The sequence below is a fragment of the Octopus sinensis genome, linkage group LG21 (assembly GCF_006345805.1).
Source record: "Octopus sinensis linkage group LG21, ASM634580v1, whole genome shotgun sequence".
In the NCBI taxonomy this organism is placed as follows: domain Eukaryota; kingdom Metazoa; phylum Mollusca; class Cephalopoda; order Octopoda; family Octopodidae; genus Octopus; species Octopus sinensis.
Genome location: NC_043017.1, coordinates 9,105,676 through 9,122,898, shown reverse-complemented (window position 1 = coordinate 9,122,898; position 17,223 = coordinate 9,105,676). Strand labels below are relative to the sequence as shown.

Below are 17,223 nucleotides of genomic sequence, written 5' to 3'. Positions count from 1 at the left end.
CCACACCACTGCTACCACCATCGACTTATCACACCTGTGTGACACCTGTTAAAGTTCCACGTAGCATTGGCAGTAAAGATGAGGCATGATGATAGTGGTGGTGGTGGGTGAGGAGACGTAAGAAGAGGAGAAAGACAAGCCTCAACACCCCCAACGTGTTTCTATTGTACCTGTGTATGTCTACCTGTGTCTGCTTTCTCTTTCTCACATCCAGGATCAATCTTCTTGAAACACCTGTATCCTTCTCTGCCAGCTCTCTGCCTTAATAATAATAATAATCCTTTCTACTTTAAGCTCAACGCCTGAAATTTGGGGTGGGGTGGGAGTGGATAAGTTGATCACATCGACCCTAATTTATCGACCCTGAAAGGATGAAAGGCAGAGTCTACCTCGGCGGAATTTGAACAGAGAATGTAACAGCAGACAAAATACCGCTAAGCATTTCGCCCGGCAATAATAATAATAATAATAATTTCAAATTTTTGCCACAAGAGCAACTTGGAGGAGGTGATTAAGTCGATTACATCAGCCCCAGTTTGTAACTGGTACTTACTTAATTGACCCCAAAAGGATGAAAGGCAAAGTCAACCTTGGAGGAATTTGAACTCAGAATGTAGTGGCAGACAAAATACTGCTAAGCATTTCACCCAGCGATAATAATAATAATAATAATAATAATAATAATTATATAATAATAATAATAATAATAATAATTATATAATAATAATGATGATGATGATAATAATAATTCTCTACTATAGGCACAAGACCCAAAATTTTGGGTGAGGGACCTGGTTGGTTACACCAACCCAAGTGCTAAACTGGTACTTTCTTCATTGGCCCCAAAAGGATGAAGGGCAAACCTCTCCAAACTAATGACCTTCACTGAGTAATTTAATTCAACATTAACCACCACCAGTTTTCATTTTTTTCTTGTGCATTTTTTTTTCTTTAGATCTCTTGAAGACTGCTTCCTCATGGCAAAAAGGGATGAAGGGCAATAAACCTAAAACTAAAGATCTTTTGCCCCTCACAACAATCAGATTTATATTGATCTTGTCAATCATGAGCCCCAAGCCTGACCTGACCATCTCTAATGCTGTAGAGCTCAGGAAAACAATTATAAGCTGAATGAGTAATTAATGGTGTGTGTGTGTTTGTTAGATGGCAAACAAGCTGTCATGACCCTACTGAGGTACAGCAATCACAGTTTCATCACATTAACATCTGTTTTTCCATGCCTGCATGGGTCGGATGGAATTTGTTTAGGCAGATTTTCTTTGATCAGATGCCCTCCCTGTCACCAGCCATCACCTTTTTCCAAATAAGGGAATATCCCCCCCACCTCACCCCTGGCCAGACATGGTTTTTGCAGAACATTGGGAATGAATGGCTTTGATTTACAAGTCACGCAATGTCGAGACAATGGAAGACAAACGTACACACTTACATACACATGCTCACACACACACATGTGTGTGTATACACGTGTGTGTGTGTGTGTGTATATATATATATACACACACACACACACACACACACATACACAGATGCATATATACGATGGGCTTCTTTCACTTTTCGTCTACCAAATTCTCAAGGCTTTGGTCAGCTTGGTGCTACACAAGAAGACATTTGTCCAAAGTGCCACACAGTGGGACTGAACCAGAGACCATGTAGTTCAAAAGTGTTAGTGAGGATCTTCCGGAAAGGAATAAATAGTCTGATCTCTCTTGGTCTGACTGACCTATGTCCACTGTGGTGTTTAAGAAAATTGGTTGGCTTAAGCTAACTTGTATTAGCTGGTCACTTTCTCTCCCCCACACTCTCTCATTAGCAACTAATTATATATAATTATGAAGCTAAAATGCTGTATTATTGTCTAGACTGCACTCTGTCACTATCTCTCGCTCTCCTTTCTTCTCTAGCTTACTTTCTTAATCTCTGTTTTCTGTTTTTCTTCCCTTTATTTCTCCATCTCTCTCTCTCTCTCTCCCATCTCTCTCTCTCTCTCTCTCTCCCATCTCTCTCTCTCTCTCTCTCTCTCTCTACTTTTCCTTTTTCCTTCCTCCCTATATTTGTCTATCTCTCCTCTCCTCTCCAGCTTGCTTCTTTTGTCCCTAATTTTCCTCCTTTTCTCTCTCCTTTCTGCCTCCCTACTTTTCTCCTTCTTAATCTATCTATCTCTCTCTCTCACCGGCACATAAAAAGCACCATCTGAACATGGCTGATGCCAGCGCCGCCTCGACTGGCTTCTGTGCCGGTGACACATAAAAAGCACCATCCGAACGTGGCCGATGCCAGCGCCGCCTTGACTGGCTTCCGTGCCGGTGGCACGTTAAAAGCACCAACCGATCGTGGCTGATGCCAGACTCCTCTGGCACGTAAAAAGCACCCACTACACTCGCGGAGTGGTTGGCGTTAGGAAGGGCATCCAGCTGTAGACACACTGCCAGATCAGACTGGAGCCTGATGCAGCCCCTGGCTTCCCAGACCCCGGTCGAACCGTCCAACCCGTGCTAGCGCGGAAAACGGACGTTAAACGATGATGATGATGATATATATATAAAGTGGTCAGTTCTTACACTCATGCCATTCCCTCTTGTGTCCCACATCATATTTTTCCAATCTGCAGAGAAACAACTAAATTAGCCCTGTTTATACCTCGATACTGTGTTGACTAAGATCCCCTTTGACTGGACCCTGGTGTTTGTATAACAAAGTGTTGACACGCTATGCAAATTAGTAGACCCACTTTTCTACAGCTATTATAATCATTGAATATTTAAACAGATTGTCTGCTTGTTTCTCCGGAATTGGTCAAATTGATGTTGATGCCTCTGATGAGAATCCAATATGATTTGAAAATTGATTGAAGTTGTTTATTATTTTTCTCAATCTGTGGAGAAACAGCTAAATTAGTCTTGTTTATAAAGCTGCAATATAGGTTACGTATATGTATATATATTAAGGGACAAATCAGTTCAGAGAATATACCCAAATCTATTCATGAGGCTATGGTTGGCTCAGAACTATGTCCTTTGCCCAAGGTACTGCACTGTGGGACTGAACCTGAAGCCACATGGTTTGGAAGCAAACTTCTTAACCGTACAGCCACACCTGTGCCAATGACACTGTGAAGAAGAATGCTGACCTGTGGTACCCAGCAAATATGATAGCAAAGACAGGATGGTCACAGTTGGATTTCCTTTGCCCATGGATCTGTTCATTAATGGTTGACTTGGGGTTAAACAACAACCACAGTCACAGGTGCCACTATGTGGTTGTTCAACCTGCTAGAAATAGCAGCCAGATCTCTCCCACAAATTATGCTCTATCATCTCAGAGAAATGCTATGATACATTGAATAATGTAATCCTAGATACACTCTGCCTGAATAAAAGACAAGATAGTTGTGGCTCTGGGATACATTAGGTCATAATCTTGCTGGATCAGGTCTGGCCTTAACAACCATCTGCTTCCACCACCACCACCAGAAACAAGCTGTTGCTATAAAATCAATAAGCCAACTAAATGATGCACACACCATACACACACATATATACACACACACGTATAAACTCACACCTCATGTACAGGTGATTTATGAGAGACAATAGAGATACCTGTTACAGGTATCTAATAATGTCATTTTATCTTCTGGCTTTTTCTTTGTGGTGGTCGTGGTGGAAGGGGAGTTGTTGGTGGTGAGAGTAGTGGTGTTTGTACTGCAGGTCAGGTGTTGTCAATATTGTAGGTAGATTAGCCCTCAATAAGCTGACCCCTTGTGAAAGGCATTCCAGCCCTTAGATTATCTCAGAGATTGAGTATAGCCCCACCCCCACCCAGTAACATTAGTTGTGTGTCTTATGAACTTATATATATATATATATATGTATAGCTGCAGGGGTGGCTATGTGGTAAGTAGCTTGCTTACCAATCACATGGTTCTAGGTTCAGTCCCACTGCGTGGCACCTTTGGCAAGTGTCTTCCACTATAGCTTTGGGCCGACCAAAGCCTTGTAAGTAGATTTGGTGAATGGAAACTGAAATAAGCCCATCATATGTATATATAATCATCATCATCATCATTGTTTAACGTCCACTTTCCATGCTAGCATGGGTTGGACGATTTTGACTGAGGGCTGGTGAACCAGATGGCTGCACCAGGCTCAAAGGCACCATTCGAATGTGATCATTACCAGCGTCACCTTACTGGCACTTGTGCCCGTGCTAATAGGGTGCCAAGAGCACCATCCGGTAGCATGTGTAAAAAGATTCAAGCGAGGTCATTGCCAGTACCGCCTGACTGACCCCCATGCCGGTGACACGTAAAAAGCACCCACTACACTCTCGGAGTGGTTGGCATTAGGAAGGGCATCCAGCCTTAGAAACATTGCCAGATCAAGATTGGATATATGTATGTATGTGTGTGTGTTTGTGTTTGTCCCCCTACCATTGCTTATGTGCAGAGTTGGTGTCGTGGTTGCTATGACCATCACATCTTTTCCCTGTGTGCAGGGTGCACTGGCCTCATAATCCAAGGGGACATTAAGATGTGATTTGCAGAAAATTTAGCTACTGTTTCCAGCATAGGTGACCCAAAAGTAGAGTGGTTATTTAGTATGCCAGGCTTCATGCCTCGTTGCACAGGCTTTGATGTTGTGAAATACCTGCTATACCTGTCTGTTTTGTTCAGACTTGTTTACCACTTAGAGCACCAGCACCACTGTCATTCACTCACCCTGTCTGAGATGGCAGCCAAATCTGCCTCAAATTACATCCCTACAAAAAATGGCAACACACATTAGATAATGTAGAAGAAAAGTGAACAGAAAACTGATTGTGACAGGATTACACCTGATCATAGGTCCACTGGATCAAGGCTAACCTGGGGTTAAACAACTATCTTTGACCCTGACTTTGGATAATGTAACCCTAGATGCATAATGCCTGGGAAAAGAACAGGCTGGTTGACAAGGTCTGCTGGATCAAAGCTGACCTGGGGTTTAACAACAAACATCTTTGAAGCTCACTTTCAATAATGTAGTCCTAGATACATAATGCCTGCAGAAAGAATAGGTTGGTTATTGTTGGATTGATATTAATCACATGTCAACTGGATTAGGCTGACAACAGCCTTGGAAGGACACTATTGATAATATAGTCCTAGATACACAATGCCTGATGTCTATTGTATCAGAGCTAAGCAACAACATTCACCCTCAACAACTTAAGACCATTATGCAATAAAATATTCAAAGCATAGCTAATTATTTTAGTATTCAATATATTTATATATCATACATGTCACATTATGTCATAATTTATATATAAATAGATACATAGATCATCATCATTTTTTAGCAGACATAAAAAAATTTTATTTACTTCTTTCTCTCTCTCTCTTGTATGTGTATGTATCTTTCTGTGTTCTAAATCTAAAATGAAGACCAGTTTCTCTGTGTGATCAGCTTGAAAGATATTTTCTTAACATGAAACCAATGGTAACCTTTATCCACCAACGCAGTATTGAGTGCCATTGTTTGACATTTACATGTATGTGTATATATGCGTGTGTGTCTAACCCATGCTAGCATAGAAAACGGACGTAAAACAATGATGATGATATATAATCAAAGTCATGCCCAGTGAAGCACATCTGCATGTTTACATTAATAAAATCCATGGCTTTTAAAAATGTATCAAATTTTCCACTCTTCAGTTTTGATATATATATATATATATATATATATATATATACACATATATAAAGTTAATCCAAATATGAAAACACAAAGAGAAAACAACAACAACGCGAGGACGTGGAACAAATATAGTATTATTGGACGCTCAGGAAGGAAGGGAAGAAGGAGGGTTTTACGTTTCGAGCAGAGCTCTTCGTCAGAAACATAGGAAAAGGAAAGATCCAGAGAAGGGAAGACGGAGGGGAAAAAATCGGCAACGGTACACACGCGGTTACATACACACACACACACACACTCGCATACATAATGGTTCCAATTATTTTGTGAATTAGAGGATGAACTGGTTCTTTGCATTCTAAGGTCAGTGTTGCTACAGTCAATGACCCTGTTCTTCACTGGTGCTTTGCTTTATAAACCCCAGTGGGACCAAAGGTAAAGCAGAGCTTGAGTTGGTTTCAAGTCAAAGCTTGACATGCTGGTCGCAAACACTCTACAGAGCGCTTTATCTGATGCTCAGTTCCACCAGCTCCTGTGTAGGTTATATATACACAGATACAAAGATGTCCATTTAGCCTTCCAGGAGGCCTTTTCCCATCTCTTGGATGCCACTCAGCAACTGCACATGTCCACCTGGTGTCTGTGTACCTTTCTGCAATCATGCCCTTCACTCTGCTCCATTCTTGAACAACCTCATTCCAGAGTTGTTCTTGCAATGATATTCCTAGCCTGGACCTTTCCCATGGTGCTTTGCATCAAACCTAATCATGGGGGGAGGGGGATGTAGCTTTTAACTTTTGTTTGTTTCAGTCATAGACTGTGGCCATGCTGGGGCACCACCTTGAAGATTTTTTTTAGTCGAATATATCAATCCCCGTATTTATTCTTTCCTTAAGCCGGATATTTATTCTATCAGTTTCTTTTACTGAACTACTAAGTTACAGGATGTAAACACACCAACACCGGTTGCCAAGTAGTGGTTGGGGGACAAACACAGGCACAAAGACACACACACACACATATATATACATACAATGGGCTTCTTTCAGTTTCCATCTGCCAAATCCACTCACAAGGCTTCAGTCAGCCCAAGGTGCCATGCAGTGGGACTGAACCCAGGACCATATGACTGGGAAGCAAGCTTCTTACTACACAGCCATACTTGTGCCCCCCCCATACACCCACACACACACAAACCCATACACCCACACACACGCAAACCCAACTTCTCACCCACCTGTAAATACATTACTTATTTAGGTCTGTGAGTGAAAGTTGTTGTTGCTGTTTAGCTCTTAATCCAACAGACCTCAGGCATTATGTATCTTGGACTACATTATCAAAGGTGCCCTTGCCCTTCTGGGGTTGTTGTTTAACCCCTAAGTTCTCGGCCTTGTTTAACTGTTAACAGGTTCCACTTTAACCTAATCAGACCTCCTGACACAACCACCACCACCATCCACATTTTGCCAATAAACTGCAACTTGGGATTACATGAAAAATGCTATTATACCACCACCACCACCACCACTGGCTTATTCTGCACTGAGTCTGCTTTAAACAATTTATATATATATAGCACAGTGATTGTTTTTTTGCTTTTTTTAATATGTGTGTGAATGAGTATTTATGTGTCTGTCAGCGTTTGTGTATTTTGGTCCCTAGAGATGGTGGCTTTATCCATTGCCTTTACAGACTTTCCAAGACCAGGAAGATGTCTGTGTGTCTGCGTGTGTGTGTGTGTAAATTGTTCTCGTGACATCTGGATATTCTTTCTCTCCTCCAGGTTCAAGACGGTTCTCCTGGCCATAAAGCTGGACTAGAAGCATTCTTTGATTTCATTGTCGCCATTGACAACACAAGACTGGTAAGTCGCCTCTACTCGTCCTTTTTTCTCTCTCTCTCTCTCTCTCTCTTATCTATGTTTGCTTATTATTTCCAATAATGTACGAGCCAAACATCTCAACTAGCTGCATCTCTCTGTCTATACAACAGAGCCAGCCTCTGTCTCTCTCTTCTTTCTCTCTCTCTCTTCTCTCTCTCTCTCTCTCTCTTCTCTCTTCTCTCTCTCTCTCCACTTTGAATGCTTTCTCTTACCTCTTTTTTTCTTTAAATTATGCAAATTACCTAAGTGATTACATTTTCCTATTCATGCCTTGTACAAGTCTGGAGAACTGATGATGGCTACTGATCCAGAAACACCTGTCCACACCTGTCCTTCTTATCTCCTGACACTCAGCCTGTCCTCTTCCTCAATGGCATATCTGTTCTGGAGAATTCTTAACTCTCGAGATTATCTCCCCTTTCTCAAGTGGATTTGGTTTTAATTGCCTTTTGGTAATTACTACCTCCATCCTCTAGAGACACAAGTAATTTTCAATTTATCAGAAATTTTTATTGTATGGTATTTAACATACCAATATTTGTCTATTTTATTCAAACGCATGCCATTGGTCACTTTCATTTGTCGTAGCTCATTTTTCCTTAGCCCTTGCACAAGTCCTTTCATTTATTTCTTATGATAACCACATACACACAATCCTTTTCCAACCCTTGGGTCATTCACATTCCTCTTCACTGACTATTTTTTTTAAACTACCACTATTAGTAGGCGTAGGGGTGGCTGTGTGGTAAGTAGCTTGCTTACGAACCACATGGTTCCGGGTTCAGTCCCACTGTGTGGCACCTTGGGCAAGTGTCTTCTACTATAGCCTCGGGCCGACCAAAGCCTTGTGAGTGGATTTAGTAGACGGAAACTGAAAGAAGCCTGTTGTGTATATATATATATGTATGTATATGTTTGTGTGTCTGTGTTTGTCCCCCCCAACATCGCTTGACAACTGATGCTGGTGTGTTTACGTCCCCGTAACTTAGCGGTTCAGCAAAAGAGACCGATAGAATAAGTACTAGGCTTACAAAGAATAAGTCCTGGGGTCGATTTGCTCGACTAAAGGCGGTGCTCCAGCATGGCCACAGTCAAATGACTGAAACAAATAAAAGAGAGAGTAAAGAGTATTATAGTGAGGGCACATTGCCTGATGGTTAAAGTGTTGTCCTCGCAAGCATAAGGTCATGGTTTCAAATCCTGTTCTGGGTGGCATGTTGTTTTCTTGAACAAGACACTTCATTTCACATTACCCCAGTCTACTCAGCTGTAAATGAATTCCAACAATAGGTGGGGAAGTTAACTCTGCGACAGACCAGCATCCCTTCCAGGTGGTGTAGGATGTTGGGATTTAGTTACTTATACATCATGGAAACAGAGCCAAGCTCCAACCTGTTGACTCGTAGAACTCCTGACCAGCCTAAATCCTAAGCCTGTTATAATGGCCTCTGCCCCACTGAGTTATGCCAACCCTGTTATTTCTACAAACAGAACAAAACATTAAAAATAACACTCAAGACTATCTTGCACTTTCCAAAACATATTTTTTGTTCTTTTACTTGTTTCAGTCATCGGACTGCAGATCTTCTCAGATATTGCCTTGAATGGTTTAATCAAACAAACTGACCCCAGATCCCTGCCCCGCCCCCTTTTTTTCTTTTGTCATTTTATCAAATCTGATACTTATTCTCTCAGACTCTTTTGCCAAAATTCGAAATTATGGGAAGCACAAAGAAACCAAAACCATTTGACAAGCAACGGTGGGAAACAAACAAACACACACACACACACATTTATATTGAAGTTTGCATTTATGTCAAGTTATGATAAAAGTAATTTGACATGAAACCGAAGAATTATTCAATACTTCTTAGCAGAGTACATATTTAACCCTTTAGAATTCAAAATCAGCCATATCAGGCCCAAATATTCTACCTTTTTTAACTGGCCAGATCCAGCCCCTCACATCAACCTTACAATGCCATTCTGAAAATAAGCAACCACGTCATCGATCTCTCAAAGCTGTGAGGTAATGCATGATTAATTCCAAGCAATGGGAAAAAATAAGCATCAAATTTGACAGAGTAATCTGAATGCTGAAGGGTTAATAAACTTTTACAAGAAGATGGACTGTTTTTTGAAGTTCCAGCCTGTTAGCCTCCTCATATACAACAGGCTGTGGAGGCGCAATGGCGTAGTGGTTTGGGCAGCGGACTCGCGGTCGTAGGATCGCGGTTTCGATTCCCAGACCGGGCGTTGTGAGTGTTTATTGAGCGAAAACACCTAAAGCTCCACAAGACTCCGGCAGGGGATGGCGGTGATCCCTGCTGTACTCTTTCACCACAACTTTCTCTCACTCTTACTTCCTGTTTCTGTTGTACCTGTATTTCAAAGGGCCGGCCTTGTTACTCTCTGTGTCACGCTGAATATCCCCGAGAACTACGTTAAGGGTACACGTGTTTGTGGAGTGCTCAGCCACTTACATGTTAATTTCATGAGCAGGCTGTTCCGTTGATCGGATCAACCGGAACCCTCGTCGTCGAGACCGACGGAGTGCTTCCATCCATCCATACAGCAGGCTTCTGCACAGTTTCCATAGACCAAGTTCACTCACAAAGCATTGGTTGGTCTGGAGCTATAACTGATAACACTTTCCAAAGGTGTCACACAGTAGGACTGAACCCAAAGCCACATGGTTACAAGGTGGACTTTTTAACCACACAGCCATGTCGGTGCCTTTATGATAGGAATTTTTATTAGATTCTCATCGTTAAGAGTAGAAATTATTATTTATTTAATTATACTTTTTGTTTTTACATCATCAACTTAAATGTATTTGGGGCAGAGAGAAGGGTCCTCTCTGCTAAATGGAGCTGAATATGGACTTTAGGATCCAATGTTATTCAAAAGATGATTATTCCTTAACCCTAGGTTAGCCCTCAAGTGGAATTAATCAAAGAAACTGCAGCTGTGACGGTCTTGTTGTTTTGTACAATAAGGATTACATTTTCTCTTACATCTTTGTGTAAGGCAGTAAGGTGTGATCTGAAAGGGATTTGGCTGCTATTTTTAGCAGGCTGAGTAATGACTGGGGTTCCTTCTTTGATCCATGTTCACTTGCTCATTCAACAAGTTTTTTTAAAATTCAAGTCAACAAGGAAGGCCTCTCTACATTGTCTCTCAATCTCCCTCAAAATCATACCCTACTATACAATAAAACGGTCCTCATTTAATGTCTGTTTTCCATTTAAGCCAGAGGACTGCACTGATGTCTTTTTGGCATGGTTTGAACAGCTGGATGCCTTTCCTAATGCCAACCACTTCAGAGAGTGTAGGGGGTGCTTTTTACATGGCAATCGGCGCTAGTGATGCCACCAAGTAACTTGTGAGACAAACCCTCCTCCTCAACTGAGGGTGGAGTAAAGAGAGAAATATTGAGGGAGGTGATATGAGGTGATATGAGGTTAAGATATGATAGGGAGGAGGGACCGGAACAGGTGTCATAGTGTAGGGGAGATGCAGGGTTACCTCAGTTTGAAAAGAAAGGTGTTGGTGATGTAGATGCATCAGTTAAAAGAAGATGAAAAAGAAAGGAAGGATACTTTAAATAATGTAGTCCTAGGTACACCGTACGTCGGTGGGGGGAAATAACATCTACAGCAAAACGGGTTGAAGGGGTCAGTTGTTATGAAAGGACTTCAACAATAGAAAGCAATTAACAAATTAACGTAACGTAACGAGAGAAGTCATAGGTTTATGATTAATTAATTAAAATGACCCCAGTCATTATCTTAATGACTTCATCTAATCAGAAGCGAGACACTGGCTCTCCAAACCACAAATAAATACTATCGTTAGGTGTAACGATTTTAATGACATCAATTTACTAATTATGAAGAGTTGATTTGTTGCCAGTGTTAGAAATGTAACAAGGCAAGCGGACAGAATCAATAGCACACCAGGTAGAATGCTTAGTGGCATTTTGTTCATCTTGACATTGTGGGTTCAAATTTTGCCACAGGCAACATTGATTTTCTTTTTTTTTTGTGGGTGGGTGGGGGCAATCAAATGAGTCCTGGTTGAGCTCTAGGGGTCAATGTAATTGACTAAGCCCTCTATGGAAATTGCTGGCCTTGCATCAAAATTTGAAATCAATATTAGAAATGGTCTTATCATCATAATCATCATCATTGTTATTCAAATGTCAACTTCTCCATGCTTGCATGGTGTATAAGTGACTGAGGTCATACCATTCCTTCTCAATGGGGTGCAAGTCTGTCGCCTGTTTACTCATTTACAGCTGAGTGGACTGGGACAACCTGAAGTATATACGTATATCATTAATTCAGCATCTCCTTGATTGCATGGGTCAGATGAGATTTGTTGAGGTAGAATTTTCAACAGCTGGATGCTCTTCCTGTCACCAACTCTCACCTGTTTTCAAGGGAGGTAATATGTGTCCCTAGTGCAGGCATGCTTTCACTGAAGACTGCAAACAAAAGTCACCGCTTTGTATGATCCAGATCCTTATCTACAATTAACAAGCACAATATCAACACAAACACACACAAACACACACAAACAAGCACATCATCATCCTCATCCTTATCATCATCATTGAAAATATCTGTGGAATGGTCTCCTCAGTCATTAATAAATATCAATTATATTGTTTTCTGCCTCTATCTATCTCTCTTGATAATTTGTCCACCACAGAGTCCAGGAGCTAGCCAACATGGTGAAAAGGTTCTTGTATGTACTTTCTATTTTCTACCCGCCGGCCTCCCTTTTTGCTTCACGATTCTCCTGTTCAAGGCAGATCAATCAGTTTGGCCCAAGGGTTTCTTTCTATTTATTCTCCTTGCATGTCTCTTGACCTGTTTTCATTTTTATCTTCAACTTTTTTTAATACTTCGTAAAAGGATTGCACTGTGTGTGTGTGTGTTTATATTTGTATCTATATATGCATGTATACATCTATGTGTAAGCAAATATATAAATATAGAAACACATACATATAAACATATATAAAGAAGATAAAAATAGAAAAGCAAAACAAGGAAAGTTATATGGAGGAGACAGGCATATATAGCTAGTAAAATGTGTGATGGAAAAGTGTAGAAATATATAGCAAAACAACTATCACCAAAGAAGTGTACATATATTCTGAAGGAAGGCATCTAGCCATAGAAACCATGCCAAAGCAGACAATAGAACTTGATGCAGTCCTCTGGTCTACCAGCTCTTGTCAAACCATCCCACACATGCCAGCATGGAAGACAGATATTAAATGATGTTGCTATTCTTGGTGTGTGTGTGTGTATAATGTAAAGAATTTATTGAAAGCCAGATTCTTGCACATCATCACTCTGAGTTTCTTGTTCCTGATTTTTAGATGTTAGTGAAAAACAAAACAAAGTATTTTATAATAAAATAGTGAGCATTGGTTTTGCTTGTAGAATGCAACAGATATACAGATGTAACAAATATTGTCTGGAAGTTGTAAATATACTTTTCTTCTAGCATTGTTATTATAAAAATTATTTGACAAAGGCGCAGGAGTGGCTGTGTGGTAAGTAGCTTGCTAACCAACCACATGGTTCCGGGTTCAGTCCCACTGCGTGGCATCTTGGGCAAGTGTCTTCTGCTATAGCCCCGGGCCGACGTAAACTGAAAGAAGCCTGTCGTATATATGTATATATATATATATATGTATATGTATGTATGTGTTTGTGTGTCTGTGTTTGTCCCCCTAGCATTGCTTGACAACTGATGCTGGTGTGTTTACATCCCCGTAACTTAGCAGTTCGGCAAAAGAGACCGATAGAATAAGTACTGGGCTTACAAAGAATAAGTCCCGGGGTCGATTTGCTCGACTAAAGGCGGTGCTCCAGCATGGCCACAGTCAAATGACTGAAACAAGTAAAGAGTAAACAAAACAAAGAGATGACTCATCAAAAAGAGTAAAATGTTAACATTTCAAAAGCCATAAGTTAGAAATTAAATGCTTCCAATATGTGTGAATTTGTTCATGAAATGTCTGAAAAAGTTAAATTCTTATCAATTATTTAGTCCATTCTAAGACAAAAGAGCCATGTTTTCATTGATTGAGTGAGCGGGGCAATTTAAGTTTAGAATGAAAATGTCCATATGTTATAATATATGAAATGATGCAAGGCCTAGAATCAAAAAGTATATTCTGAAGGTGCTAGACTTGTGTGTGTGTGTGTGTGTGTGTGTGTGTGTGTGGTAGTTTTATTGAAGCATTGTGTGGAATAACTTTAAAGAAAACAGAACAAAGATGCAGTTTCATCTTGTATTTCTATATTTTGGGGTGCAGACCCCTTCTTCAGGACATTTGGTAAAAATGGTTGTTCAAAAAAGTCAATTTTTTCCAAATGTCCTGAAGAAGGGGTCTGCACCCCCAAAATATAGAAATACATGGTAAACCTGCCACTTTTTGTTTTGTTTTCTTTGTGTAGTTTACTTTGTACCTTCTTGCATTGTTCCAGCCTCAAACAACCACCTTCTTTAATGTGTGTGTGTGTGTGTGTGTATATATATATATATATATATATATATATATATATATATATATGATTTTTCCTTCCTTTTCTCTTCCTTTGTTATGTATGAGTTGTGTTTAGTTTCTTTTTGGTGGGTGGGGGAGTGGCCTGTAAATTTGAAGCTCATTGTCAATGGGGCAGTCACATAACAGAGTTATGTACCTTGATTCAAGGGCGCATAATACATTACCCATAACGCAAAATCTGGATGAATGAACACCTTCCTGTGACCAACCACTTGACTGAGTGGTTAGATTGCTGCGAACCTCCTTCCAGTGAGGTTAATCTAATTATGTACTTTGCCTGCAGAAACCCCAGAAAGGGGAAGAGGGTCTGTCTGTGGTGTTGCCCTTTAAACTACACGGCCATCAATTTGGTCTGGCATTTAAGAGAAATAGTGTCCTGATTATAGTTCCAGAAAGTTCGGCCAGTCTGTAAAACTATCAGCCACTGATTGAGAAATGTAGATTAACTACGAAGATTTGAGATTATTTTCAAGACAATTTTCATCAAGAATGAGGTTGATGGTAAACCAAGTCCCAAATCAGGAACTCCATTTGGAATTTGTTTCCTCATTAATGGAACTCTCTGCAGTTTTAGCTGAGTATTTCAGTTGCTTGATCAATGGCTCTTACTCATCGTATTATCGTATGTAAGTGGCTGAGTATTCCTCAGATATTTCCTTCCTCTTTCCCCTGATCTTGTGGCAAACTCACCATGGTACTGTTTGTATAAATGCAGGCATGGCTTTCTGGTTAAGAAGTTTGCTTCCCAAACACATGGTTTTTGGTTCAGTCCCACTGCAAGGCACTTGTAGCCAGTGGCTTCTAATATAGCTGTTGGCTGACCAAAGTCTTAAGTATAGGTTTTGATAGACAGAAACTAAAAGAAGCCTACCTTGCATGGGTCTGTGTTTGTGTCTCCTTATCTTGGCATCATGTGATAGTTGTAAGCAAGAGTCACTGTCATACAAGCAGTGTTGTTTTCAGTCTGCCATGAAAACATGTCTGGCTACAGGTAAATATTAACTTAGCCTACAAACCAGTGAGGGTTGGTGACAAGAAGAGCATCTGGCCATAGAAAATCTGCTTCAATAAACTGCATTTGGCCCATTTGGGTAGAGGTGCATGGCTTGGTGGTTAGGGATGTTGGATTCATGATTGTAAAATTGTGGTTTCGATTCCTGAACTGAGTAACACATTGTGTTCTTGAGCAAAACACTTCACTTCACACTGCTCCAGTCCACTCAGCTGGCAAAAATGAGTCGTCCTGCGACAGACCAGTGTCCCATGCAGGTGGGCTTTACGCCATGGAGACCAGGAAAACCAGCCCTTAAGAGTCAGTAGGGCCCAAGAAGGTAACTATATCTTACCTATCTGGCACATGCAAACATAGAAAAGTGAGCATTAAAAATGATGATGACCAGGAGGTCTGGTCTGTCTAACAGGCTTCCATACAGTTTCCATCAGCCCAGTTTCACTCCTATCATTCCTTGGCTCAGCTCAAGACTACAGTAGTACAGACCTTCGTCCCACAATATGCTGAGTAATGGGATTGAACCAAAGACATCATGGTTGCAAACTAAACTTTTCAACCGTTCAGTGATTCATCCTCTCCCACCCTCACATCCACTCATACTACTCCTTTCCCCCCTCCTGCTGCCCTCTGAAATATATTATTTAAAAAACCAAACACAACTTGTCAATCTAAGTTTGCCACCTCCCTTTATATTCAGCTGTTGTCTTGGTGACGGGAATCAAACGCTAAGGTCCAGGAGCTTGCTTAAATTTTTATACACATATAATATATATATATATATATATACATTTTTAAGGTATTTATATGGTAATACTAAGTTTTTTTTCTAATCTTTATAAAACAGTTTTGCAGTGTATTTTGAAAACAATATTTATTGTAATATATTTGTAAATCACGTATATTGAAGTATGGTTGTTGTAAAGCGAGCTGGCAGAATCGTTAGCACACCGGGCGAAATGCTTAGCGGTATTGAGTCTGTCATTGCGTTCTGAGTTCAGATTCCGCCGAGGTCGACTTTGCCTTTCATCCTTTCGGGGTCGATAAATTAAGTACCAGTTACGCACTGGGGTCGATGTAATCGACTTAATCCGTTTGTCTGTCCTTGTTTGTCCCCTCTATGTTTAGCCCCTTGTGGGCAATAAAGAAACAGATATTGTTTGGTGCAAGCAGTTGAAGATAAATGCAGCATTCGTATCTGATGAAGTGTAACAATGCAGAAATGCATGCCTCCTACAATCCAATGATGTGCTTTCAGAGATTTTATCTATGAGGAGAATTTTCTCCCAAAACTATATTTCTGCAGCAAGTGACATTCTCATACTTTAACAGGTTAAATATGATTGTGCACACACCTTTATTTTTAGTATCGTTATAGAAAGAGACAGGTTAGGACTGTTGGTCCATTTGCACCTGTAAGAAAGACATATGTGCTTCCGATATTCTTATCTCACAATGCATTGTTATATTTCTATTTCAAATTACAAAAGAAAACTAGATATCCTGTTTAATGTTGTTTAATATATATATATATATACATACATGCATTTATCTCTCTCTTTCTGTATATATGTATGTGTTTGTGTATATATATATATATATATATATATATATATATATATATATATATATATATATATAAAAGCAATTGCAGCATGGAAGGTGTTTATAACCCATTTAAGAAACACATAAAAACCATTAGATTCACTTCAACATTTAAATTTAAAATGTCAAAATATTTTTGTCGCTTTGAGACTGCGACCTGTTCACTGACAAAACTTCATGCTGCATTTCATTCCAGCACACGATCTCAGATCAAATCACTTACTATGCAAGTACATCTCCTATATATATATATATATATATATATATATATTCATTATGTTGAACTGTTAACCTATAAACATTTAAAAAAAATTTTTCTCCCTTTTTTACCCCTCTCAACCCTTTGTGTTATAGAGCATAGGCTCGAAACATCAAAGACTTTTCCATTCTTCCTGAATGTCAAACTAATACACCTGCTTGTTGTGCC

At 40.0% G+C, this 17,223-nt stretch overlaps 1 protein-coding gene across 3 annotated transcripts in view; it reads left to right on the top strand.

The window, feature by feature from the left end:
- LOC115222862 (Golgi reassembly-stacking protein 2) overlaps positions 1–17,223 on the top strand; it is a 47,880-nt gene that overhangs the window by 12,947 nt on the left and 17,710 nt on the right. Inside the window, exons 2-3 of one of the 3 annotated variants that reach the window (XM_029793217.2) lie at positions 7,492–7,572; positions 12,307–12,336. In XM_029793217.2, the coding sequence (XP_029649077.1) occupies positions 7,492–7,572; positions 12,307–12,336 (111 nt within the window). Of the gene's footprint in view, positions 1–7,491; positions 7,573–12,306; positions 12,343–17,223 lie in introns of all 3 variants that reach the window. The other 2 variants (XM_036512044.1, XM_029793218.2) reach the window with 2 other exon arrangements.